Raw genomic sequence first — 27,438 nt, forward strand, 5'->3', positions numbered from 1 at the left:
ATTTACCAGTGTTTTCATTATGATCACTATTTCAGTAAATAAATTTTTATATTAAAGAATAACAGTAAGTTATTAAAAAAACCATTATTTGTAAAGAATAATAAAAATAAAAATAAAATATTTTATTAAAAAAAAACATTTGTTTTCTTACGCAGTTAGTTATTGCTTCAGAGGATGAGATGAAATGACAATTTTGCAGTGTGTGAAAATACCATGTTTCACCAAGATTTGAACTCAAAACCTCTGGATCAAAGGCCGAGACTCTGCCACTTGTGCTTCAGAGGATGGCTAAACTCACTGTAGAGTTTCTTCACAATGCTTTGCACATTAGTTTGATGTACTAATTTCAAACAATACTTTTTAAATAAATTGGTGTATCAGGAATCAGACTAAATATGCACAATTTTTTTTCTTTATTTGAAGGCTGGCTGTATTTTTTCTTGTGCAATTTCTAACAGTGAAGTCTTCTGTTTAGGAGATGATTTTTTTTTATGAAATAATTAATATTTCATAAATATATACCTGCACTGATAAAATGATACATCAACATAAAATTCCAAAGACATAATCCTCTTCTTCAAACACAACTGACCAGTACGATACAAAAATACAACTGGCCAGTAAGGTATATTTTCATTATTTAAATTTGATATCTTGAATAGGAAAAAAAGCAAATTAAATCGCTGCTATAAGGAAACTGCTCATATATAAATCACAGAAATATACTGCAATAGTGATGCTTATTATTTCATTCCACTTTTGGGTTTTGTATTAGATGTGCTTAGGTTTTTTTTTTTTATTAAACAAAAGAAGATAGTTACATTTAATTAAAAAGAAAAAACTTTAAAAGAATCAAGTTTTTTTTTAATTTATTGTTTTTAATAATTAATTATGTTTTTAAAATGATTAAGTAAGGCTTAACACTCCACTTTGCCATCCATCAACAACCCTGATTTGAGTACACTGGACTTCAATCTCTTTCCAAATCTGAAAGAACCACTCTGAGAAATTCTTTTTAGCAGTTTGAAAGAGTTAGCTGCTGTTGTGGCCTAAGAAATTCAATATTTCAAAAAGACAAAGCCTCTTGACAGAAATCTAAAAGCTGCTAAACCATTGGCGAGCATGCATTACACATGGAAAGGGACTAATTGAAGGACTATAAACTTGAATTCTGATGGTCTGTTCATTAATTTTGCGACAATCATACGAATGTTAATATCCATCCAGCACTTATTACAACAGAATCAGATACAAATTATAGACTTTCTTATGAACCATAAGCAATAACCAGAACAAAGAAAAAGTGAAACTTTCTAAAATCTTGTCTGATAATGAATATTCAACATACATTTTTTTGTTTTATAAATGGGTTTTATTTAATGAAAATCTGGAACAATGTTATGTTTGCTTCAGTTGATGATTAACTGATTTTTGTTTGTGTAATTTTGTTGAAATATATATCTGTAACATAAAACATAACTGTTGCAGATTGATCATTAAATACCATACATACTAAAAGCAAAATTAGAATTTGAACAAGAATGCTTCATCTGCTGTTTTATATCCTTGAGAAAAGTCCTGTATAAAATAGAACTCCTGATGTATATGACCAACTAACTTAACCAGTAAAAGTAGTGAAAGTTTGAATTTGAAATACTTGATGTAAAAAAAAATATAAAACAAGATTCTAAATTTACTGTAGTCAGTTTAGCCATTAAGGTGAAAGTTGTAAAAATTTATATAAAATACAAGTTGTCTTTCACTGTAATTTAGGCTTCTTTAGAGACTTTCTTAAAGACTGAACTGAAATGAAAGCTTGTTCAGACTCAGGTAAATCCAAAAATAGCAGTCTGAAGTAATGGATGTTAATAAAAGAAATTCTTAACCAGCTTTATTTATTAATTTCGACAGCTATTTAATTTTTTCCTATATTTTTTCAGTTTTCAGATTTAAGGTGATAAAAAAACAATTTTATTAAAGTATTGATTTGCAAATATGTGATTTTGATTTGATTCACTTAGAAAGGTGCCATTATAACTTAAGTCTTCATTTATTTTTTATCTTATCTTATTTTGTCTTCATTTTATCTTATCTTATTATTTTGGGTGCCCAAAACTTCTAATATAAGTCAAAAAAGGAAAATAATTAAACTGTAAATCATTTGGGTAATTTCTATAAATTCTCTAGCCACAAAATATATTCTGATGTCTGGTGTTTTTCTTCTATGACTTTTCAGGTATATTGATTACAAGTTTCAGAATTAAAATTCCTAAAAGTAATTTCATTTATCCTCTTGATACTCTCTCTATCCTATATTTAACAGCTGCAATCACCTCTATATATTGAATATCCTACCAGTTACTAAGTCTTCTGTGCGTCCTATATCTGCCAATCAAGCTATTTCTTAGAAGTTCTGTTTTGAAATACTACCTCAGTGTTAAATTAATACCTGTAAGTGGGTAAAATGGATTTAATAATACAAGTACAACAAAGAATAGCAGTGCAGTATATTTACAGTGATGAAATTTATTGATATACACTTTGTAAAAATTTTTTCCTTCTTGAATGAATTGGTTTATATGAATGTTGATAAACAGAAGCAAGTCTCCAATGTTCAGGATAATCTTGTCCAGTTGTACCTGGCCATAATGAAAATGGTGGTGCTAAAGTACCTATAGAATAACTTCTTTTGGCATATGGTGTACGTGGTTTTGGTACTTGGATGTTATTTGCTTTATTTGATCTACCTGATGACATTGAATTAACACTTGCAGTATGATGACTTATATTATTATTTTCATTATCACCATTCTCTAATTTATTTGATTTATTTGAACCGCTACCAGCAACTGAAGATGATGTTTTCATTCCACAAGCCATACATGGTCTGTTATTTAATAATTTATTTTTACCATTTACATTTAAATTATTTTTTAAATTGCCATTATTATCTGAACCATTACTTAAATTTGGTGTACTTTGATGATGCTGTTTTTTTAACAGTTTACCAGAATTAATGCTCGTATTTGCACTGTTATTAACATCATTTTTTTTCTTTTCTTTTTGTGAGGGTGATGTTGGTGGAGGTATATTTTCTTTTGCATTCTGTTGATTTTGATGTATTGGTTCTAACTGAATGTCATTATTATTTATAATATCCATTACAGCAGATGGATTTGCTCCTCGTTGCCTTTGTAATTCTTTATTGTCTGTACTGTCCCATGCTGATCGTAGTTTAGCTCTGCCTGCACTTCCACTTCGAGTACTATTTGAAGCTGATTTTATACTATTTTGTGAATGTCTGTGTTGTTTATTTGGTACGACTGCACTGTACGATTCAATTTTATCATCTGGTGGTTGAACTAATGCAAATACAGCTGGTGCTGCACTTCCATTGCTTCCATCTATATGAGGTGATCTCTTTGGTTCATCAGATGCATTTGGTGGTTTTAAATCCCAACATAATGCCAATTGCATTTGTGATAAATGTTTATTTCTATAATCTGAATTGGATGTTTTAGGTCTTGTCATATCTTTAATATTTTCTTTATTAGGTATCACCCCTGCAGTTTTTGGTCTATATACTTTTAGTTTACTGCACTGAGTAGGACCAGGTGTTCCATAACCTTTGCAGCCAATAGCTGCTGCTCGAGGTTCCACATCAAGATGTCTCCCAGGATTTTGATCTTTTTTCATTTGTGATGAACAATATAAAGCATCATCAACTGTGTCTGGTAATGGATGATGCTTTAGATTTTCTATTGCCAGATTTCTAGCAATCTGTGGATTGCAATAAGCTGTGGCTAATGGAGGCATATTCCTAATTTTATCAGATGTCATTTCTGTTTTATATTCTTCACCAGTTCCATTTCCCTTTATATAAATGTCTTTTGTTTCTTTGCTACTTTCATTAACATTTGTATATATGTTGACATTATTGTTATTATTATTATTATTATTATCTCTTAATCTCTGTCCTTCATTTAAAGATGGTTTGCAATGTTTATTGTATTCATTAATACTATTTTGAATAGGTAATAAAGTATCAGTTACACCAGGTGATCTTTCTTGTCCCTTAGGCCGTGAATAATCATCATCTGCATGGTGGTCATAAGGCTGTCTTGCTTCTTCATGATATGATGATGGACTGCAAGACTTTTCTACTTGTATTTCATGTCCACCATCATCAGGATGAGTTTGGTTATCCTAAAGAATAATGAAATAATTAATAACTGGTAATAAATGTTTAAAAATAGAATAGAATACAATAACATTTCATACGTGTACTTATAAATAACTGGAAATACAGTTCAATCTTGAACTACTATTGTGTAATATTGTGGGAAGATCCCTTTATAAATTGAATTACAAAAGTAAATAGTGTTTATGTACTTGTACTTAAATCAATAAAAAATGATAAAATCATCATTTCAGTATTAAAAATTAATAAAAATGTATCATAATTTTAAAGATTTCTTTTTTTATTTAATTATTTACAGTAATATTTTTAAATTTTTATCACAACATTCAAAACTAACACAGTATATTCAAGTTTTGTGCAGTAATGAAATATGTTAAAAAATGATAAGAAATAAATGAATAAAAAATTAATATCTCAAAACAAAAAATTTGGAGCTTCAGGATTTATTATTTAGTCAAAATATAGTTTTTTTTTCTTGACCAATAAACATATTTTTGGTAATAGAAGAAATCAGATAAAAAGTACTTCATGTAATTACTAATAATCTTTTTTTTTTTAAGTTTTACTTAATAGTAAACTTTATAAGTATTACAATTAATTTTAATTTGAGTTCAACAAATTAATAGCTGCCAAAAATCAATTCATTTGTTCCGACTATTATAAACTTAGTATACAGATAACTGATTATTGTGATGCAGATGAATTTAAGGAAAAACTTTGTTACTCCATATTGAGTGAAGACAATGTGCATTATTACAATACCCTTTTTTCCATAGGAAAAAGGGTACTAATTTATTTCTTTACACTATTTGTCTCAGTTTTCTTATGGAAGTGTCATTATGTAAAATATCTGTGGTACAAACAGCACTAATCAGAGATGTTTTCACTGAGGGTGATGATCATTATAGATAGTTTATCCCTGTGGTGAACTAAGTGAAGGCGTCAGTTGTGAGAGATAAAATATCACTTGAATTTTTGGATGTTGACATAGAACTGTTTATATGCTGTGAAAAAAGGCAATTGAAAATGGAACTTCACTCCCCTTAATCTTTCTAGTAACCTAGTTTTCATAAGCAACATGTGTCTAGTATCAAATTGCCTCAACTGTTGGATTACAGCACCCAAAATCAAAGTTACTCTAAAACTTAATACCAATTTTTTTTATTTAGTATTTTCCTTGCAGAAAAAATAAAAAAATGAGGCAAAAAAAATATTTTTATTAAATTAAAAATGTTTGTTGGAGAAATTTAAGATTATTATATGTAGACAATAGCTCTTCTTGTCCTGGGTTGCCTTTTTCATCTCCTTTGCCTTGGGTTCTTGTTATTTTTAGTCTCATTTATATGGTTTATTACATAGTTGTAATCTAGTTTGCACTGAAAGTAATTTGCATAAAGAAGTCATTACTTAATCCTACGTACAAATATATATTACTTTTAAGGTAATACATTCCGTATACTGATAAGTGAAAATAAAAGCTTACAGTTATAATCTATCTCCAGTATTCATTGAGTTTGCTATAGTTTTATTTAATACAAATTAAAAGAATTCCTTTTGGCACACCAGAAGGCGAGGTAGATTTCATCGGGGCAAAATAGGAGTAGGCAAACTCGGATTGTATGAGCTCGTATCAAACATTACTTTCCATGTTTTATGGATACTACATTTTCTCATTAGACTACACGCTATAGCTAAATTTATCAAATCTTCCTTATAATTTTTCCTGAACTGCTTGAAAACACACCTATTTGAGGATTAGTGGGAGATTCTAGGTTTGTCTCTTTGTATTGATAAAAAAAGACCATGTTTTCAGAAAGTTTTATTTAAAAACATGTATAAATGTAACAACAGTGATCTTGATAAGATGATTTAAAAGTACAGTAGGTCTACATTACCCACATAAAATATTGTCATTTCCAAAAATATAAATATACACAGTACTAAGCCACGGCAGTTTAAATGCGTTTACTACAAATTCACTCAATACGACAATGGTTTCATATGTAAACAAGTTTTACATGTTTAGCGTATGGGAAGCCTCTTCTTACAATTCCAGAAATATTTTGATCATTCCTTGCCGTAAGGGTTGGTCACATCAAAAATCATTTCAGACAAAATTTTTAAGTAGTATTTAGAGGACTAAACCCTTTAAAAGGATTCGATTCTGTGTCTATTAAGAGAGCTATGATTTTTTTGTCCTTGAAACCCCATTTTTTCCACCCCCTTGGCCATTATCCAAACAAGAGTAGGAACATTAAACAAATTCGATACTTTACTTAAGAAAGTTATAGCAATATATTTTTTTCTGTTTTTCTTGTTTTTGGTCATCCCTTACCATAAGGCAAGGTAGCTTTCTTATGAATTCTACCTAAAATGAAGTTTTAGATGCAAGTGCACAATTATGTATATAGGATACAGAAAAATTTAGATCATCAATCAGAATGTGAACTTCATGCCGGTGATATCTGGCAACTTCATTACAGAAATTTATTCAATTATGAAGTATTTAATTAAAATGTAGTAAATACTGTTACTATAGAAGGATAAATAAAAATAATGTTTATTTAATAAGTATTTGATATATTACATTATGCAGTTTTACAATTTTAAATTATTAAAAATTATAAATGATTCACTTTCAAATTATGTTTTAAATATTTTTTTAAAGGATCTCTTAGAGCAGCACCTCTTCAGTGTTGTTACTAAAATCTTTGCCATTGTTGTATCCATCTTTAAGAAGATTATGAATCATCTTTAGTATGTAATTGAATCATTCATTTGATCTATGTTAAGTTCATTTAAAATGTTGATTTTGTCAAATTTAGTGCATTTATAAATTTTATATTGATCATGTGTGTTCAGATCTTGGATTTTAAAAGATTTTTAAAGTATGTTTCCTTTAACAACATTACTCTCGTAAGTATGCTTAAAAGGTACTGATAATAGCTTCAAAAGATCCTTTGAAACAATTTTTTCTACATAATTTGTAAGCAAGTTGTTTAAAATTTTTAATATTTGTGAAGTGTTGTCACATTTAATTATCATGTGTGACATCATTTACAATATCAGGACCCTTTGAAACAATTTTTTCTACATAATTTGTAAGCAAGTTGTTTAAAATTTTTAATATTTGGATCCTATTTGGATCCTATTTGGATCCTATTTGGATCCAATATCAGGATTTTTAATATTTGGATCCTATTTGGATCCTATTTGGATCCTATTTGGATCCTATTTGGATCCAATATCAGGATTTTTAATATTTGGATCCTATTTGGATCCTATTTGGATCCTATTTGGATCCTATTTGGATCCAATATCAGGATCCTTTGAAACAATTTTTTCTACATAATTTGTAAGCAAGTTGTTTAAAATTTTTAATATTTGTGAAGTGTTGTCACATTTAATTATCATGTGTGACATCATTTACAATATCAGGATATTTGGTATTATTTCATTTTATGTAAATAAACCAGACCTCGTGTCATCTTTGATGTTTTCTTTGCTTTCCTGAAAGGTTGGTTGGGACATATCATTGTCACCAAAGGCCTTCTATAATATTTTAGATGCTTTGCTGCACTTAATCCCATTTTTAATGCAACATTACACCATACAAAAAATCACTGACCAGAGTAAAGTGCGTCTTGCTTTTTTGCTCACCAAAAGCAAACTAATTAATGTAGTTGGCTGAAAAGTAACACATGCATCACTGAGAAGTAACACATACTACTAATATACAGAATCTATTGTATAAATCAAATTTATTATTGCTATATGTTATATGTTTATATCTATATATGTACTCTTATATATACATAAAACAATGCCACGGATTAAAATACTCTCTTAGCAAAGATATACTGTATTCTAATAAAATCCACAACTAAAAATGAAATCATTATACAGTATTTTCTCCATTTATTAATTTATGCCAATATATTACATTATCATACATACCATTTAGTAGTTGTAACATTCATACCATTAGTTACATCACAATCATCTATGCTAATTATTAATTTATAATAAAAGTACTTTGAAAAAGAAAAAAAATCATCAAATTAAAATAAAAATGCAAAAATTAAAAGGCACTAACTGTCAGCGTAATTTTATAAATAATTTATTTAGATTTTCATCTTTTATGGTCATTAGCAGTGCCAGCACAAATTCAGACACTCTAAATTAGGAAGAACTACTGCGAATCTATATAAATGCTAAATTTTAATAACTAATATTCTCACTGTTGTCTTGAAATAATATCCATCCTTCCTCAAGATCGTAACTTTTTTGTTGTTTTATGAAGTTCTTTATATTTTCTTTTTCTCATCAATAACTGTTTATAAATCTGTTTAAAAATGTATATTATTTACATTATTTACAATAATAATTCTTAAGTAAATTATTGTTTAAAAGCAACAGGAATTTTAATTTTAAAATAACCTAAGCCTTTAAAAAAAGTAACATAATAAAAATTATTTAGCATTACAAGATCAACATAATCATATATGCAACAAATATATAATATCTTTTTTTTAATTAATTTCTTCAGAAATGAAAAAGTAATATTTTTTTCCAAAAAATGAGGATTAATAATAATTTGTTTTATAATAATATATTTTTTTGAACTTACATGTTATATAATACTACATGTATACATGTAATACTGCATGTATATGTATTACTACATGTTATGTAATAGTAAAATAATTATTATAAACCTCTGACTTATTAATATTATGTGTTATAAAAAGGTGGACACTTTTATCCTTTTTTCATGACTATAATATTCTTTATTTCAAGTTAAACATTTTATCTGCATTTGAACCAGCTTTTGTTCTATGTTGTGGTGTCATTGCATATAGCAATGGTGTTATGTTCAATCTTTAAAGATGTTTGCTGTTTATGTTTTGTGCTATGAGTATGTGTAATTAAAATTGGTTCATTTAGAATGTTGTCTGTATGTTTTTTTAAAATTATATATTTTGTGTTGCTCACTATGTCAGCAAAAGACATATTTAAAGTTTTTCAGTATGGTACCATAAACACTAGTGTTGTTACCTTTTATTATTGATGCGTAAAATTTTTCATGTTTTTGTTGATGTTTGTTCATGTATGGCTTGTTTTAATAAGATGATTTGAAAAAGTAAATCCATTAATAGATTTATGTGCTCTTTTTTTTATTTCTTTGTATCTTAATGAAATGTCATATCCTGTTTATTCCATGTAGGACTTATACAATCTGAGCAGTCAGTGATGTCTGTATACCACAATTAGATTAATTTTTTAATTTAGTTTTTCTTTTATAATATATATTCTATCTTATTTATGGTTAGTTCTATATGCAATGTTTGTTATTGTTAATTCTGCAATAATTATGCAATGCTTGAAAGCTTGTTTTATATTTTGCAGTTTTCTTAGTATATTTGTTATGTAGTTGAATGTTGTGAATCTTTTTGTTTTTGTTTGTCATGTTTTGTATTTTATTTGAAATTCTTTGTAGCAGTTTGCTTTTATCATTTACAACAGCTAAATACTTTATTATAATATATTTTTAAGACTGCATGAACCAAGGAATATACAGTTTTGTCTTTTTGTATTCAGTAGTAAGAGTTATGTTTTGTGAACTTATGTGAGAGATGTTTTCATTGTCTGCTGTTTCTCTTGCATAGGATTATGTCATCTATGTATAAAAACTTGCATTAAAATAATTTTGTGTGGTTCAGTTATTATTTGTTAATATCTGTTATTATTGAAAGGCATGAGTGCACTTCTTAGATATATTGCCATAAAAAATAAATTATTGTGAAATTTCTATAAATTAATAATATTTTAACTATCTTTGCAATAATTATTAAAGATAATAATTATATTTTAATATATAAAATTGCTATCATCCAAACCCTTCTCACATTTAAATTTAATTTAGGGAAATGGCCAGCCAGGTGTAAGCATTGTAGTTTGTTCACATTTTTAATCCAAAGTTAGAGAAAATACCAACAAATTTATTTGATAATATCCAATCATTACTAATTAAAAATAAAATTATGTATAACTTAAACTCATAAAATAATAGTAACAATGAAAATAAACAAAAGTTGATAAAAACTGAAAAAGAAAATTTATAAATAAAAAATTATAAAACAATTTTCTTTTAACATCATCCTTATCTAAAATACACATTTTTAAATGGTTCATATGGTTTCCAAAGCATATAATAATATGAAAAAATAAAATAAAAGATTTTTATAAATTTAATTTAATGTTATTTAAAAAAACATTCATTTTACATATACACATATACAAATGCTGTCTACATATGATGCATGTATGTACATAAAATGTTAATCAATTTCTCTGATATTTTCATCATAAACTTTTTTATTATTAATAAATATTGCAGAAAGCCAACAAACATATTACAAACCCAGAAATTTTGGTACTAAAGCATCACTATCTCCAATACTTTCCTAAAATAAAACAAAAATAAAATCAAAATAAAACAAAGAAAAAATAATAAGAATAATATAAATGCAAATAAAAACTGTAAGCAAAACCTAAAATAAAAATTGTTATATATCATAATTTTTTTGGAATTTACTTGCAAACTCCAAAAGGGAATTTTATTATTCATTACAAAATACCATAAACTGGTACAATTTTTTTTTAATAATGATTAATATAATATTAATGCAATCTATTCATTTTTCTTAAATTGACACCCCTCTCCTACATTCTCCCATACTACCATTTTTCATTTCCTCAAATTTATTTTTAATCTTATCTGATTTTGATAAGAAAGTAAAAATATGCATCAGGTGACTTAATGAAACAAAAATACATTCAGGTTTAATTAATTCCATTTGATTTATTTACAGATTTAATTTTTTGTAAACTGAAATTAAAGTTCATAATCAACAGATAAAACACAGATTATTCAAGACCAAAAAAAAAAAAATAAATAAACTACACACAAAAATGTATTTTAGTCCTCATAAATTGATATTTATAAAATCTAACCATGCATTGCTGCAAATAAATTTTTTTATCATAAAAATTGGGAAGTAAATAAAAAAAAAACTGATAAATCCTTGCTGGAAATAAACACTAAATGAGAGAACAGTATTCTGATTCCTATATTAATTGTATACCAGTCAATTTAGTCTTGTTAATGTAGCAGGTGCAGGTAACTAATTGTGTATTACATTACATTGTTGAATGTTTAGCAAGACAGTTAATTTGTATTCCATTACATTAATTATTATATAGATGTAACGTCCTCAAATATCTTTGTATTCTAAAAGATAAAAACAATGAATATAATTTTATATCAATTTATATTTTTACCTCTAAATTTTCATTATCCTGTTGTTCTTCTGTAAGCTCAGATGTTAAAATTGGAACATGTGAACTACGTTTCTCCCATGAACGACGAGCTCTAACTTGTGGTGCTGTTATCTCCAATGCTGAAATAATTTTTCAAATAATTGATTACTAATTTAATGTTAGTATAAATAAAAAAATTTAGTATAAATATAATATTGAACTAAATATTATTAAATATAAATTATACTAAATATACTTTATTATATGTAGTTTGTGTGTGTGTGTGTGTGTACACTCTCACATATACACACATATATATATATATATATATATATATATACTGCTTTGTAATATTATTTTTTTATTTGTATTAATTCAATAAAGAGTCAGGATCATTCTTCACTTCTTTTATAATGTCCCATGTTTACAAGTATCAGAATAAATTAAAACTAAGTAGGACTACTTCATACGAAACCTCTTGCTTGCCTCTGAACTTTTCATAACTTCTGCTAATAATCATCAGAATTTTATTAAAGTTAAATAAAAAAGATTAATGGAAAACTTTTCTTTTTACTTGTACGTAAAAGTTAAAAAAATGCATGAGGAAATAAATATTTCATAAAAATATTTATTTTGAAATCTTATTTGACTTGTTTTAGCAAAAAATGTCAACCATCCACTCTTGAATTTTTTACGCTATAATATTTCAAAGACCTACAAACGCAAAGTAAATTCTTCAAATTTTTAGATGAAGTTACAATAGAGATTTTATCAATCTCATCTAAATTTATTAAATTTACCTTCTAAAAACTCTTTACCATGGCACTTGTTTTCAACGTAATCCAATTTTCTTAGTATATAAAACACTGATTTCATAATCATTGTTTTTAAATGAATATACATCCATAAAAATTTACAGAGATATTCTTACTGTTGAAAATTGCTTTCATAACTATTTGAAGTGGTACCACTTTCACAACAGAATTCTAAGTTAGTGTATAAAAATAGTAACTTACTCTTTTCTGCGTAATAATAATGCAGCAAATGAATAAAATGAAATGCTATTTCAAAACATGAGATTAGATTGAAAAACACTATTCTGTATCTGGTGGGACCATACTGAATTACACTATTCTATAAAAACAAATGTTTTTTCTATTACATCCATTCAAAAAGAATATCTTATAGTATTTTATGCGCTAATCTCAAATTTGCAAACCAAAAATGAGTGGTGGGAGGGTAATTTAGTAAGACTGCTTTAAAGAAAATTTGATTTATTAAGGAATTATGTAGCCTGTAGTATGATATTATGTTGCTTATTATCTGCTTTTCATTAGTTTTCATTGATCCTCTAGAATTTCTTTTTTCAGTCTCCAGCAGTAATTGGCAATCATATTTGAGCTATATATTTTCCTTGGTAGCAGTTTCTATCTCTGACATATTCTGATGAAAGCATTCACTGTGTTCATCACTTAAATCAGTCCAAATATGAATGCAATATGTATATTTTTAAAGAAAAATATACATATAGATTACATCCCAATTTTTAAATTTTTCAGAAAGTTCACTCATCAATTCTACATAGTTCTTTCTTTACCTTCTTTTTTCCCAAGAATGATTTAACAATATTTTGAAATGATATCCATGATGCTTTCACAAATTCATTCAAACTGGTCTCAAATTTGAATCCAAATATTAGCTTTCATATCTGTGGTACAACGAATATTCCTTCTTTGGTTTTTGTCACATTGATTCTAGGAAACTTGCTCTTAAGGTATCCTTTATAACCTTGCCATTATAATCCATTGCTTTGATAAAATTTCTCATCAAACTCATGTTGGTATTTGCATATAAGCCAGAACAAAACTGAATCTCTTGTCTCGGTTATTCCACAATAAAATTAGTAATTTATATGACTGTACCAATTATGTCACTAATTAAGGCTATTAATTAAATCATATTACTGTGATAAATTTATTTTTCCTAATGAAATGAATCACAGTAACAGTTACAATCAATGTCATTCTATGGTGTAATACCATATTAATCACTGGTTACTCCTCCAAATTATCTCAGTCTCAGTCATTTATAAATATGGTTCATTTATATTCAGACATATGCTTCAGACATTCCTATCTCATTTTCCACAATCAGTCTTAATAGAGAAAATAATTCATCCAATTTTCAGTGTTTACAAGTGACAATTACAACAAATGAAGCTCTTAGAACAGATTTTGAGGTTATATTTGGATTCAGTGTCAAAAGATATTTAAGAATAAGTTAAAATTATCTGTATAACAAAACTCTTAAAGACCAGTGTTGTCAAACTGTATGCAAACTGATTCCAAAAATATGTGTTTCCAGAAGTAAAATTTTTCAATTATTTCTTTTCACAAAATTAAAATTAAATTTTCTTTAATAAATAAAAATGAAAGAAAACGGAAAAAATAAATACCTGTTTGACGAGAAATCTTGTCTGGCAATTGCCAAGTACCCCTGTATGAACCCCAAGGAGATTTAGATGGTCTTTGAACACCTGGCAAAAGATGTCCTCGATCATTAACTATGATTTTAGTTGGAGTTTTATGAGCTCTTGGACGTTCAGGAAACCACTTTGCAACCTCCCAGTTTCCAAGACATGTTGGCTTAAATTGTTTTTCAAACTGCAACACAACAAGTTACATTTGTATTGAGCTAAAATATTAAATAATAAAACAAAATAGAAGAGTAAAAGTAATATTTTTAAAAGTCAACAAAAAATTGATAAAAAATTAAATAAAGTGTACTTTTTTGTAATCAGACAGCCAATTTTTAAAAACTGTTTTAACTTAATACTTGTAAAATAGCTTGTTTTTTAATGCTTAATTAAAAATATGTTGGAAAAATAGAGGTAAAATGATAAATTCACAGAAAATATTTTTGTTGAAAAAACAAAACTTATATTTAGAGAAAATATAACATATGTTGATATACATATGATTCATCAGTACACAGAATCAACATAATGTAATTAAACATAACTGTCACTCGCTTTGCTCACAAACCTTGTCTAATTAATGTTAATGATAAAAATTATATACAATAAGTTGTATAGAAAATTTTGGCTGTGAAATTTACAATATCTTACATCTCAATTCCCCCCCCCCACGTCCACAGGGGGGGGGGAATTGAGATTCCCTGTACAGCCCGGCCATGGGGAGATGCCACCGATGCAGATGCCCCGAGGGACATCTACATCGGTAATTCGTCACGAGAGATAGTATGAGTACAATATCTTACAGTGTGCCATATTTTTCTTTCTTACAAAAATCTCACTGCTTTTTCAGCTATTAACATCTCAAACAATTAAAGAAAAAGTGTATGGAGCCATTCTATTCTATGATATAACATACAAATCACAAGTAATCAGAAGAAATAGATACGAACACTGTGACTCTTCACGGGTTATTTTGACTTATTTCTCGAACTAAATTTTTGTTTACTCCTTCTTAAAAAGTAATAATTCATCTATTACAATAAAAATTTAAAAAAAATAAAAAACTGAAAATAGTGTCTGTTAGATTCTGAAAAGGAATCAATAAAGTAAATCCATTCTTACACAACTCTCAATAACAGCAAATTTTTTGTGGCCTTCTAAATTTCTAATTATTTAAAAAAATAATAATTTTTCTTCATACTTACAACTTTCCTTTATCTTTTCTTCTACTTTAATACCTTCATAAAAAAATCTCTACTTTGTCGGGTCTATACATGTGGAAATTTAGAATTCAAACATAATCATGGAGTCTACTTTTATGAATTCCCTTCCATCTCAGTTTGGATATGAATATTTTATGCCCAAATGTTAAATATTTTAACAAATTTGTCAATTTTATTTATATTTCAATATTTTATAATAATCATTGTTTTTTATTCTAAACAACTTGATATTAAAATATAATACAATAATTATAAAACTATTTAAACTTTAAATTATTTATCAAACAATATTGTACCTTCATAAAATGTTAACTATGATACTGTCAAATAATTATTAATAAGTATTTTCATAAGCTATGTTAGAATTGTTTATTATGTAGACATGGATACACAGACTTTACATTAACAAATAGCGGTACCAGCAACATTATCTACTTTAATAACCTACTTATTTATGCTTTACATTGACTTTAAATCAGTCAGTAGTAATCTTCTTCATGCAATTTGTTTTATAATAAAAAATAATAACAATAACAATCCTTGTCATGCAATACCATTAATTCCTCAGTTATTTGTGTATAAATAACTTTCTGTGCTTTCATTATTTTATGTCATCAAATATTCTTTATAATAAATGAGTCTAATTCTTAATTTTTTCTTACTTTTATAATGCTATCTGATTCAAACTACTTGTTGGGATCCTTGCTGTTAAAATCTCAGATGAAAAGATGCATTCATTAATAAAAGTTATGAATATTTATATTGCATTAAGTAAATATATACTAAAAAGCTACATCTTTTTAATATTAGTTTCTTATAGGGAAAGAATTAATATAATATAATATTGAATTAATATTTTTAATACAATTTTTGAGTTTTTTTAATTATATTTTTATTTTTTTTTTTATTTGTATTCTGTATTTAAGAATATACACCTCAAATGTTTCCTGGTATAATATTAATCTATAAAAATTATTTTTTAATAATAATTCTTTCTTTGAATTTTTCCTTCCTTGTTATTTCACCTTCAGGTTCACAGGTATTACTGTTCTTGATAAATCAGCAGTAGTTAAAACTATTGTTTTTAATTCATTTTGGCTTTGTCTTTATTCTGTGCTTAAATAATAGCAGATATAATAGTTAATTCTCTTTACATTTGTTAAAAGAGGCTTTAAATGACAATAGGAAGTGCTGTGATAAAGTTTTTTTTTTAAATTCTTTACACAAATCACAAACATCAAACTTCTTATTTAATAAAACCACATAAACCATTGTATAATAAAACATCTTTAAAGAAAAATGTACTTCAAAAATTTTAGTCTTTGCAACTATCTTCAATCATCAGAGACAAGAATATGACTTCTATGTAGTGTCGTGTTTATGTTTTATTACGAGGTCTGTTCAGAAAATATTTTATTTTTTTAATCTTTATTATTAATTTTACAGATTATTGGTCCTTGTCCCCTTCAAAGTACTCTCCTCTCCTATTCAAACACTTTTCTCGGTGGTGTTTCTACTGGGAAAAGTGTTTGCGAAGAAGTGTTTTCAAATTATACCAATTTGGTATAAATATATATATATATATATATAAGTATTCAGTGTGTATGTGCGGTAGTAAGCTTGCTTTTTGTGAGAAGAAAGGTTTTAACCAGCTCATGCTTTCCTGTACTCTCAAAAGTTAAGAACTTTGAGAGTTAAGAAAATTTAAACTTCACCTAACACCAAATTCTTTTAAATGAAATTCCTCAATCTAATTAATTACTTAATATAATGTACATTATATTCCTATTTAAATATCTTCTTTGTTAAACCAGCAGTAAAAATCTTAGAAGATCTGTCTATTAAGTACCTTTTTAACTTTTGTAAAATAAAATAAAAATTTTCCACACAATGCGGAAAAAATTGTATACAAGCTGTTTCTGAAATGGTGGGCTAGTTATACTTTTTCGGATTCTACTTATAAAACTAAATAAAAAATACCCTAAGGAAAAATCCAGGGGGAAAATTCGTTTTTCCCGTACGCCATTTTGATATTTTTATATAAAAATATTTTCGGGTAAAGGAATCACATTAATATTTTGTAAGGATCTTTGTAATAAAGTTTTAAAATTATCAAAAAATCAGAAATTAAATACATTTGCAAATTACAAGATGGCGGCCATTTTCATTGTTCAATCCGTTATATCTCCATAAATATTAGTTTTATCAAAATGTATGTTATTATTAAAATATTAAGGCTTTTATTTTGAACAAAATGACAAATTATTTATTTTTTTTAATTTGTTAAGAAATAGCCGAGTCACGGCAGAAAATTGATATAATTTCGTGTCTTTTCATGTCCACCACTTTACGTTCAATTCCATGAAATAATATTAATTGTTTTTATTTATCGTTAATTATACTATTTTAAATAAGTATCAAATTAAGTAATAATTTTTTCACAATAATAGACCTAATAATTATGACACAAAATTGAAACATCAATTTTCTCCCATAATTCGACTATTTGTTAACCGATTTTTAAAAAATAAAATGTGATTTTGTTCGAAACAAAAGGCTAATTTTAAAACTTTATTACCAAGACGCTTACCAAATATTAATGTGATTCGTCTACCCGAACTTGAAATATTAATTTTTATATAAAAATAAAAAAATGGCGCACAGGGGAGAATGAAGGAGAAACTCCCATTTTTCCTAAGGATATTTTTTTGTTTAGTTTTACCAGTAGAATCCGAAAAACAATAACCAGCCCACCATTTTAGAAACAATCTGTATGTCGGAGAGGGGAGGAGATTTGTCAGGGATTCAACGTTTTGTGCTTCACTCATTCCCACCATTACAAGTGGAGAATATATCAGATTACAATAAAGTTCAATTAATAAAAATGAGTAGATAACTCGTACAATGAAATAATTACAAATGATAATTATCACTTATCAATAACTCAGTAGCACACGAATTACAATATAAGATTAATTCAATTTAGAATTCAAATAATATTAAAACAACTTGCGATAGACCGAGGCTCAGGGAAATAACGAATTCGCGATCACCAGGACGTCTGTTCGATCTGGGTTCCAAAGCAAGACTACCCTTTCTCCATATTCTCAAATAATATACCTACTGCATATTTCCTTTTCCTTATTAATTTTATGATACCCCTAACGTCCTGGGATCCCGACTACGTTGACAACCATGTGCCTACCTAGCCTAAGCCTACCGCAATAAAACAATTTAAACCTTATTTTACAAAATATTACTAGTAATAATACATTTCTTAAAACTACTAAAAATACAGACATTCTAAAGAATAGTCTCATCGTTTTGTCGGAAGATACTCCACTGTACTTTATTCTCCGACACGGCCATTCTGACAATCACACGCCCTCGGGTGTATCTAAAACATTGAGTTACAGTGGTATTTTAATTTTTGTTTTCAACTGACCTCGGTCATTATAAAGCGTTTTACAATAGTTAAAGTACAAAAGATAGATTCAGAAGTCCTCTCGAGTAACAGAAATCCATTAATTATTCATTATCCTAAATAGTCATCGTACAGTACTCAAGAGATCGAAAAGCCATCAATCATTATTCCTTATCAGTTAACTGTCAAATAAGATTTTATTTCCTCCACCAATAGACCTCTGCACTATCTCTAGGCTACCCTGTATGCCACATACAGTATCATACATATAATGTAGTTGCCACAACTACCTGCCCGACACATCATCAGGTGCCCATCGCGCCCTGATCAAACTAACATTAGCCACTAATTTAGTTTGCAGTTACGACTACACACTGATGCATGTGCGAAAAATAAAAATTCCAGGTCCACGACCTGCTGCCAGCCATTAGTGCATTGCGTCATTGGTGGTCTCTTTTTAAACCATAGTCCCTGTTTCAGGACCAACATCAACAGTCTCCTCGGCACAACTTTCATTGTCCGAGGAAACATCCAACTCATTAGGAATATAATTCTCAGGCATTTCTCTCAACTTATCATGACTATACTTATAACTTCTACTACTACTTAAAGATTTTAGTGTGTACCTGTCGGTATCAAGTAATTCTGTTACTACGAATGGACCTCTAAATTTCCTATCAAGTTTCGTTTGATTACGTTCTTCGTTCTTAATCAACGTGATCTCCTATTTTAAACTTATTAACCTGTTTTGGTAAATCGGACAAAGGGTTTCGAGAGAAGAAATCCGCGTGCGACATACGTTTGCCTTCTCTGTAAACTATATCGAACTGAAAAGCCTGTAAATAAGCCCACCACCTATGGACTCTATCATTAAGATCAATCTTATTTTGAGAAGATTTCAATGAATTACAATCAGTTACAACAGTAAATTGTCGTCCATGCAAGTAATGCCGAAAAGGTTTAATAGATTTAACAACGGCCATAGTTTCGAGTTCGTAAGAATGATACCTGGACTCGGCTGGGCTTGTCCTTTTACTAAAGTATTCAATAACTTTATTTTTACCGTCTACTTTATGCATGAGTATTGCTCCGTACCCATCGGTATGCAGTTCTATAGGGTAATCCGGGTCAAAGATAATTAAGACGGGTTCGTTGGTCAAAGTATGAATTACTTTTTGTCGGGCGTTTTCATGTGTCTCAGTCCACTCAATATATTTTTTACCTGAGGTAAGAGCATATAATGGTTTCATGATTTGTGAAAACTTAGGGACAAACCGTCGGAAATAAGATGCAAGGCCAATAAACTGTCTAAGCTGAGTAACGGTCCTTGGAGCGGGTAACATTGTTAAAGAGTTTATTTTACGACGGTTTGGACGAACTTGTCCTTCTTGAATCTCATACCCAAGGTATGAAACAGATGTTTTGAGAAAAGAACATTTTGAAAAATTAAATGAGAATCCCGCATCTATAAGAATTTTAAATACCACTCGAAGTCTTTCAAACGCTTCTTCTATCGTATCTGCAATTATAAAAATTTATAATTTCGAATTTACTACATTCATTTACTACTTTAGATTTACAGATTTTAAAATTATTTTGAGAAATATTTACTTCAAAACCCAAGCTCAAAATTTCTCGACCAATTAAAATATTATAACTCAAATATTCATCTGGGACAACGTGAAAAAGAATCTCTAATGTAAACAAATCCATAATCACAATAGATAAAATTTGCATGCTACAATTTACTACAACATTTCCGATGTCTTTCAAAATTATTAATTCATTAATTCTACGTCCAGAAAACTTAATCGCTATCGATTCCTTTATTAATGAGCATTCCGCTCCTGAATCAAAACAATATGGAAGCGACTCACCAAGATGGTTTAGAATACCAGTAGGGGCTGCAACTGTGCAAAGATTCACACGGCGTTCGACGCTACCATTCTCCTTGTTGTTCCCTGGACCGCTACGGCTGCTGAACCTTCCAAAGCTTTGCTAAGCGCAGATATCAATTCACTGCCTTGAAGAGGATTTTCTAATAGACACAATTCTGCTGCAGAGCACCAAGCAACAGAATCCGATCCCGCACTCTCTGGATTAAATCGTGGTAACGCAACACTTTTCTTTGTCGATAATGGCTTTTGCATACAACACTTCATAAACTCAAACAATGTATTCCACTGATCAGGTGATGGACCAGATGGAGACGATCCCACTTCTGATGTCGGAGAGGGGAGGAGATTTGTCAGGGATTCAACGTTTTGTGCTTCACTCATTCCCACCATTACAAGTGGAGAATATATCAGATTACAATAAAGTTCAATTAATAAAAATGAGTAGATAACTCGTACAATGAAATAATTACAAATGATAATTATCACTTATCAATAACTCAGTAGCACACGAATTACAATATAAGATTAATTCAATTTAGAATTCAAATAATATTAAAACAACTTGCGATAGACCGAGGCTCAGGGAAATAACGAATTCGCGATCACCAGGACGTCTGTTCGATCTGGGTTCCAAAGCAAGACTACCCTTTCTCCATATTCTCAAATAATATACCTACTGCATATTTCCTTTTCCTTATTAATTTTATGATACCCCTATCGTCCTGGGATCCCGACTACGTTGACAACCATGTGCCTACCTAGCCTAAGCCTACCGCAATAAAACAATTTAAACCTTATTTTACAAAATATTACTAGTAATAATACATTTCTTAAAACTACTAAAAATACAGACATTCTAAAGAATATTCTCATCGTTTTGTCGGAAGATACTCCACTGTACTTTATTCTCCGACATGTATATATAAAATAAATAATAAATAAATAAATATATATATTTATATATATAAATAAATATATATAAATAAATATAAATAAATAAATAAATAAATACATTGAAAATGTTTGATACTTTATTATCTGACAACAGGGAACAATCTACCTTAAAGAAATATAAAATGCATTACATTGCATTTTTTATTCAATTATTATATATAAATTGCATGTTTTCATTCAGTCATAAAGTGAATGTCTATTTTTAGAATTCATGCAAATATCTATTCGCTATTTTTTACTCTGATCTTAGTCATACAACAATATTTTATACATGTTTTTTTTAATACTTGAAATATTATATTTCTACATCATATATGAACTTATTTTAAAATAAACAAATCTTTTTCCATTCATAAATATATATTTAAATTTTTACATAGATATACCACTTGAATTCTATTAAAAGCTAATTCGATACTATGATTAAACACATTGTATAATAATTTAAAAAAATTATTAAAGATGTTTAAAAATTACACAAAATTAATACAGCACTTATGTTTGATGCAATCCTGATAACAGAAAAAACCGAATAGCGTATTTAAAAATTAAAGATAAGGTATTACTTACAACCTGCCCAGGTAAAATGAAAAAAAATAAATAAATAAAAACGAATATATAAAAATAGAAATATATTTGCTCAATAATTATGAATAAACTGAAGTAGTAGAAGCAATTAACTAGGGGCATAATCATCTGTAACACGAATGATTAGATTAGTTGTAAATTTTTATAACCATCAAATTACTGAAGCCAAATACGTTAGATTGTAATAGATTATCCATCGCACTACCTATTAAATATTGCAAATAACACTGGCAAATAATATTGGAAAATAATATAACGTTTTTATCACACTGGCGGTAAAAATTACCAAAACATCTCAAATTTTACAATTTTTAATTTTAAAATATGTTACATAATTTGATAGAAAAAGGACATATTCCACATACAATGATAATGAAAATATTACATTACACCGAAAAAGGAAAACTTTAAAGTACAAAAAGAATGGAAATAAACAAGCTAAAATTGAAAGGATAGAAGATATGAACAAAAAAATACAAAAATATATTTGATTACCTATAAAAAGTTATTTTTTGAAAAACCTTTTATCTAAATAATATTAATATTAACATTAATAAAAATTGAAACAAATTAGAAAAACCCTCTAAAAAGTAAAAAAAATAAGAATTAAATCAAATTGAGAATTTTAAACAAAATAATATAATATATTAACAAATAAAAAAATGCACTGAAAACTAAAAAATAAATAATATAAATATCTAATAAATAACCAATAAATAAAAAATAAATAAATGTGATAATTATTAAATTTTAAAATTAAATGTAATAATTATTAAATTTTAAAATTAAAAGTAATGAAAATATTTAGTTAAATAAAAGCGTGGCGCAGTTTTTATTTCCTTTCTGTTTAGCCCTTGGAACCACCCGTAAGATATTACTTCAGAGAATGAATCAGGATGATATGTATGAATGTAAATGCAGTGTAGTGTTGTACAGTCTCAGATCGACCGTTCCTGTAATGTGTGGTTAATTGAAACCCAACTACCAAAGAACACCGGTATGCACGATCTAGCATTCAAATCCGTATAAAAGTAACTGCCTTTACGACGATTTCAACCTTAGAACTCTCCACTTCAAAATCAGCTGATTTGCGACGACGTTATATAATAACTCACCGGGTTGTTCTAGTGGCGAATGCCTCTTCGCAAATCAGCTCATTTCGAAGTGGAGAGTTCCAACGTTCAAATCCTAGTAAAGGCAGTTAGTTACCTTTAATCATTCATTCTCTGAAGTAATACGTGACGGTAATTCCCGGAGGCTAAACAGAAAAAATATTTTTTTATGTTATTTATATATATATATGTAAAATACAAATATAAGTATATATATATGTAACTTAAACCATAAAGTGGGTCAGTCTATATATACATATAAAACCTAAACTATAAAAATTATACGGCACGAAAATGGTTCTTGCTTTTGGATATTCTTAGGCAAATGACAACAAATTAAGTTGCTAAAAATTTAATCCACGAAAAAATGTTTGACATGATAAAGGTAAATTTTGTTTTTTATCAACGTAAACATCGAAATGAATATGCGTTTTTCATAACACTGGCATCTAACCAGTCGCCTGTGGCTGTGGACAATATTTTTCCGGTCAGTTATAATACAAAATCAGTTCCGGTACTGGAAAATTTACGAGTGCATCCCTGAAAATAACCCATCTAATTAAGAGGTCTAAATAAAGTAATGAGACTAGTATTTTTGGCAACCAAAGTGGCAACACTGCAAACTTATTAGTAAACATATGGTTATATGCACAGCTCATATATGCCGTCAATCTCTTATAACCATGCTTTACGAGATACACGAATACCTGAAATCTAATTATTAAATTATATAAAGCTGAAAAATATTTGTAACTCTTTCCTGGCATTGGTTATTTATCTTTATACAGATTGATTGTAAATTTGATTGACTGTTAATTTTAAATAGCCAAAAATAAAAAATAAAAACATAAGTAAGAAACAGGTTCTCGTTAGCGAGTTTCGGCTCGCGTAACATTTACTTCTGATTTCTGCTCTCTCTGTGAAATTAAACCGTACACAAATTCTTGGGGAACAAATCGAAAGATAATTTTGATGCGTCCTTATGGTTTTTGATCTAAGAAATTGAATAAAACCGAATAGTTCCAGATCTCTAACTCAATTAAGTTTTAAGAAAAACGAGGTAAAACGTGAAAAAGGTTTTGTCAAAAATACATTTTTTTTAAGTTTGGAATAAAATACGTTTATTAATTTACCAATAAACAAATAAAAATGTCTAGTTAACTTTGAAGAGGATTTAATTCTGAGAAAATTGGTGGAAAAAATTCTATTAAAATTAAACACAGATTTGAGAAGTTTAACTTTAATTAGAAACAAACTGGAGCAGAAAATTGATACGATTTTAAACAGAACAATTTTCATCAATATTTGAACAACATAATGTAACGAAACTTATCAATAATAGAAAAAAATAAATTTAAAAAAATAAAAATATCATACTTTTTGGTTTTTTCTAAAAATTATTAAATGTCAAAACTGTTACCTGATAAAGCCGCAAACATTTCTTCAAGGCAATGAGGCCGTCATTCTGTTAAATACATAGTTCAACACGGCGAATACATGCCAGACGGTCACGTCTAATAACATCATTATTATTGTTAATAGTAGTTCCAGTTTCTATTATACGATGTCTCAATTCTTCTTGTGTGCCAATACGATCAAAATAGACTAACTATTTCATCCAACCCCAAAGGAAAGAGTCCGCTGGCGTGAGATCGGGAGATCGAGGTGGCAATTTTACTGGTCTGTTCGATCAATCCATTTCTTACTAAATCTGTTATTTAAACGACTCATCACATCATTGAAAAACCACATCTGCAATCTATCTGTAAATGGAATATTTTCCAAGAGTTCTATCAGATCTGTTTGCAAAAATGCAAGTACCGCTTTCCATTGAACCTTGGCGATAAGAAAAAAGGGCCTATGAGATTATCACCACACTTTAAACGAAATCATTTAATACTTGTAGCAGTCTCATGGGGATTTTCTTCTGCCAAAGTGTGAGTGTTTTGATAATTTACAATACCAATTCTTGTAAAACAGGATTCATTAGTAATTAGAATATTACTTAGGAAATCGGGATGATGTTCACATTTTTTAATTAACTATCGAAAGAATTTCATCCGTTTATCAAAATCAGGTTGTAATAACACTGATTTTGTATGAAATGGGTTTATAATTGTTACTCTCGTACGTTCGCTACACACTTGACTACGAAACATGAAAGCGATGCGACAACCTTCTGGTGCTTGAGTTGGAAGATACCTGCGCCGCATTCAATACTGTTTTTTCAGCGTTGGCATTACTCATAAAACGTTCACGACCATTATCGAATCGTTGTGGTTAAAGCATATCTATTTTTCGAACTCGCCTCTCCAAAGCCTCAAATGTTTTACGATCCAGTACTCTTCGATGTGGATAATTTTCCCGGTTTTCATCCACAGGATCCAATCCATTTTTATGTACTTTACCATAAATTAACAATATGTCCGTCAACTCTCAAAATGAAAACAAATTTTTGTTATCACCCAATGTGATTGACTGACCGAACAATATCAGCATAAACACCAATCAAATGAATACTCAAATGCTAGACAGTAAACTTAATTATTGATCAGCTGTTATTGCCAGCCTATGAAAAAATATAAATTTTAATACGTTTTAAGGATGTCTTACAAATTTATTTTCTTTCAGTTTTAGCATTTCTATGTAAATTGTTCTGTTTAAAACTGTATCACTTTTCTGATCCAGTTCGTGTGTTTTGTTTGTGATTAAAGTCAAACTTCTCAAATTTGTGTTTAATTTTAATACAAGTTATTTACATAAATTTTCTCGGAATTAAACTCTTTACAAACGTAACTAGAATTTTTTATTTGTTTATTGGTAAATAAACAAGGTTATTTTATACCAAACCTAAAAAAGTGTATTTTCCGACAAAATATTTTTGCGTTTTACCCCGTTTTTTAAAACTTTATTTAGATAGAAGTCTGGGATTACTTTTATTTAATTTCGTAGATCAAAAGCCATAAGGAAGTACCACAATTACCTCTCGATTTATACCTCAAGAATTTTAGTATGGTTGTATTTTACAGAGAGAGCAGAAAATAGAGAGATAAATGTTTCGAGAGCCGAAAATCGCTATCGAAAATTTTCTGACCTACGTTTATACGAACTATTTTTATATTTTTGGCTATGGAATCATTTTCTGAGAGACTGGGGTCCAATTTGGAATCATTCTGTATATTGAGAAAATAATTATACATGAAAAAATTTACCTTAGATTTTTTTTAAGGTGGGGGTATAATTATGAAGAGGTTTTATTGTAAAATTTTTAAATAAACTAAAAAATCGGTATTTTTTATTCTTTTCTGCTCCCACATCTCTAAAATCACCTTTCAAGAAAATATTTTAATTTTCCTATGTTTATTATGTTAAGCTGAAAAAAGTCTACTAAAAAATATATAACCAATAAAAAATTACCTAAAATTTATTTTTCGGGGTGGAGGGGTGAATTATGTTAAATTTTATTGTAATAGTAAAAATATTAAACTTTTAATAACATTGTAAAGTTTACTTTAAACTAAAAATCTCAGATGTGGACACCATATGACTTCCTTGTACAACTATTTAATTACATCTACAATCTTTTTTTTTTTTAAATGAAAAAGTACATAAAATTTTATTTTATTAATGATTACTGATATTTTTCACATTTTTTTTTTTATTGTTATTATTTATTGTAATTTTTTTTACAATCAGAGGTTAATAATTTATTAATAAATCAATGTTTCTAAATTAAAAAAAAAGTTAAAAAAAGAGTGAAGTCGGATTCGAACCGATGTGTCTTCCCCTTTGTAAGATACAAATATGTCATTAATTAAAATTTGATTTGTCTATAACTCTGAAACCAATGAAAATAAATACCACTTATGATATATCGTTGAAAATCTCTCAATTAGGGCTCTAAGTTCAAGATCCAGATTTTTTTGATTTTGGACTTTTTAGATCCAGTCGATTGCAATCAAAAGGGGAGGTGCACAACTAGATGTTACAACAGTCCTAAATCCAAAATTTCAACATCCTACGGCTAATCGTTTTTGAGATATTCGAGATACATATACGTACGTACAGACGTCACGTCGATACTAGTCAAAATGTATTCAGGATGGTCAAAATGGATATTTCCGTTGAAACCTGAAAATTAACATTTTTCGCGATCACAGTACTTCTTTTACTTCGTACAAGGAAGTAAAATCTTAAAGAATTAAAAAAACAATCGTAATTTTAAACTTACATCGGCTC

General features: G+C 28.1%; 1 protein-coding gene across 1 annotated transcript in view; it reads right to left on the reverse strand.

The window, feature by feature from the left end:
- Nucleotides 1-2,526: 2,526 nt before the first annotated feature.
- Nucleotides 2,527-27,438, reverse strand: part of LOC142330677 (uncharacterized) — a 44,232-nt gene continuing 19,320 nt past the window's right edge. Inside the window, exons 2-5 of the mRNA XM_075376123.1 lie at nucleotides 13,980-14,187; nucleotides 11,546-11,664; nucleotides 10,642-10,668; nucleotides 2,527-4,206 (exon numbers count right to left, since the gene is read on the reverse strand). Coding sequence (XP_075232238.1) covers nucleotides 2,527-4,206; nucleotides 10,642-10,668; nucleotides 11,546-11,664; nucleotides 13,980-14,187 — 2,034 coding nt within the window. The remainder of the gene's footprint in view (nucleotides 4,207-10,641; nucleotides 10,669-11,545; nucleotides 11,665-13,979; nucleotides 14,188-27,438) is intronic.

Source organism: Lycorma delicatula, chromosome 9, assembly GCF_047948215.1.
Source record: "Lycorma delicatula isolate Av1 chromosome 9, ASM4794821v1, whole genome shotgun sequence".
NCBI classification, from domain to species: domain Eukaryota; kingdom Metazoa; phylum Arthropoda; class Insecta; order Hemiptera; family Fulgoridae; genus Lycorma; species Lycorma delicatula.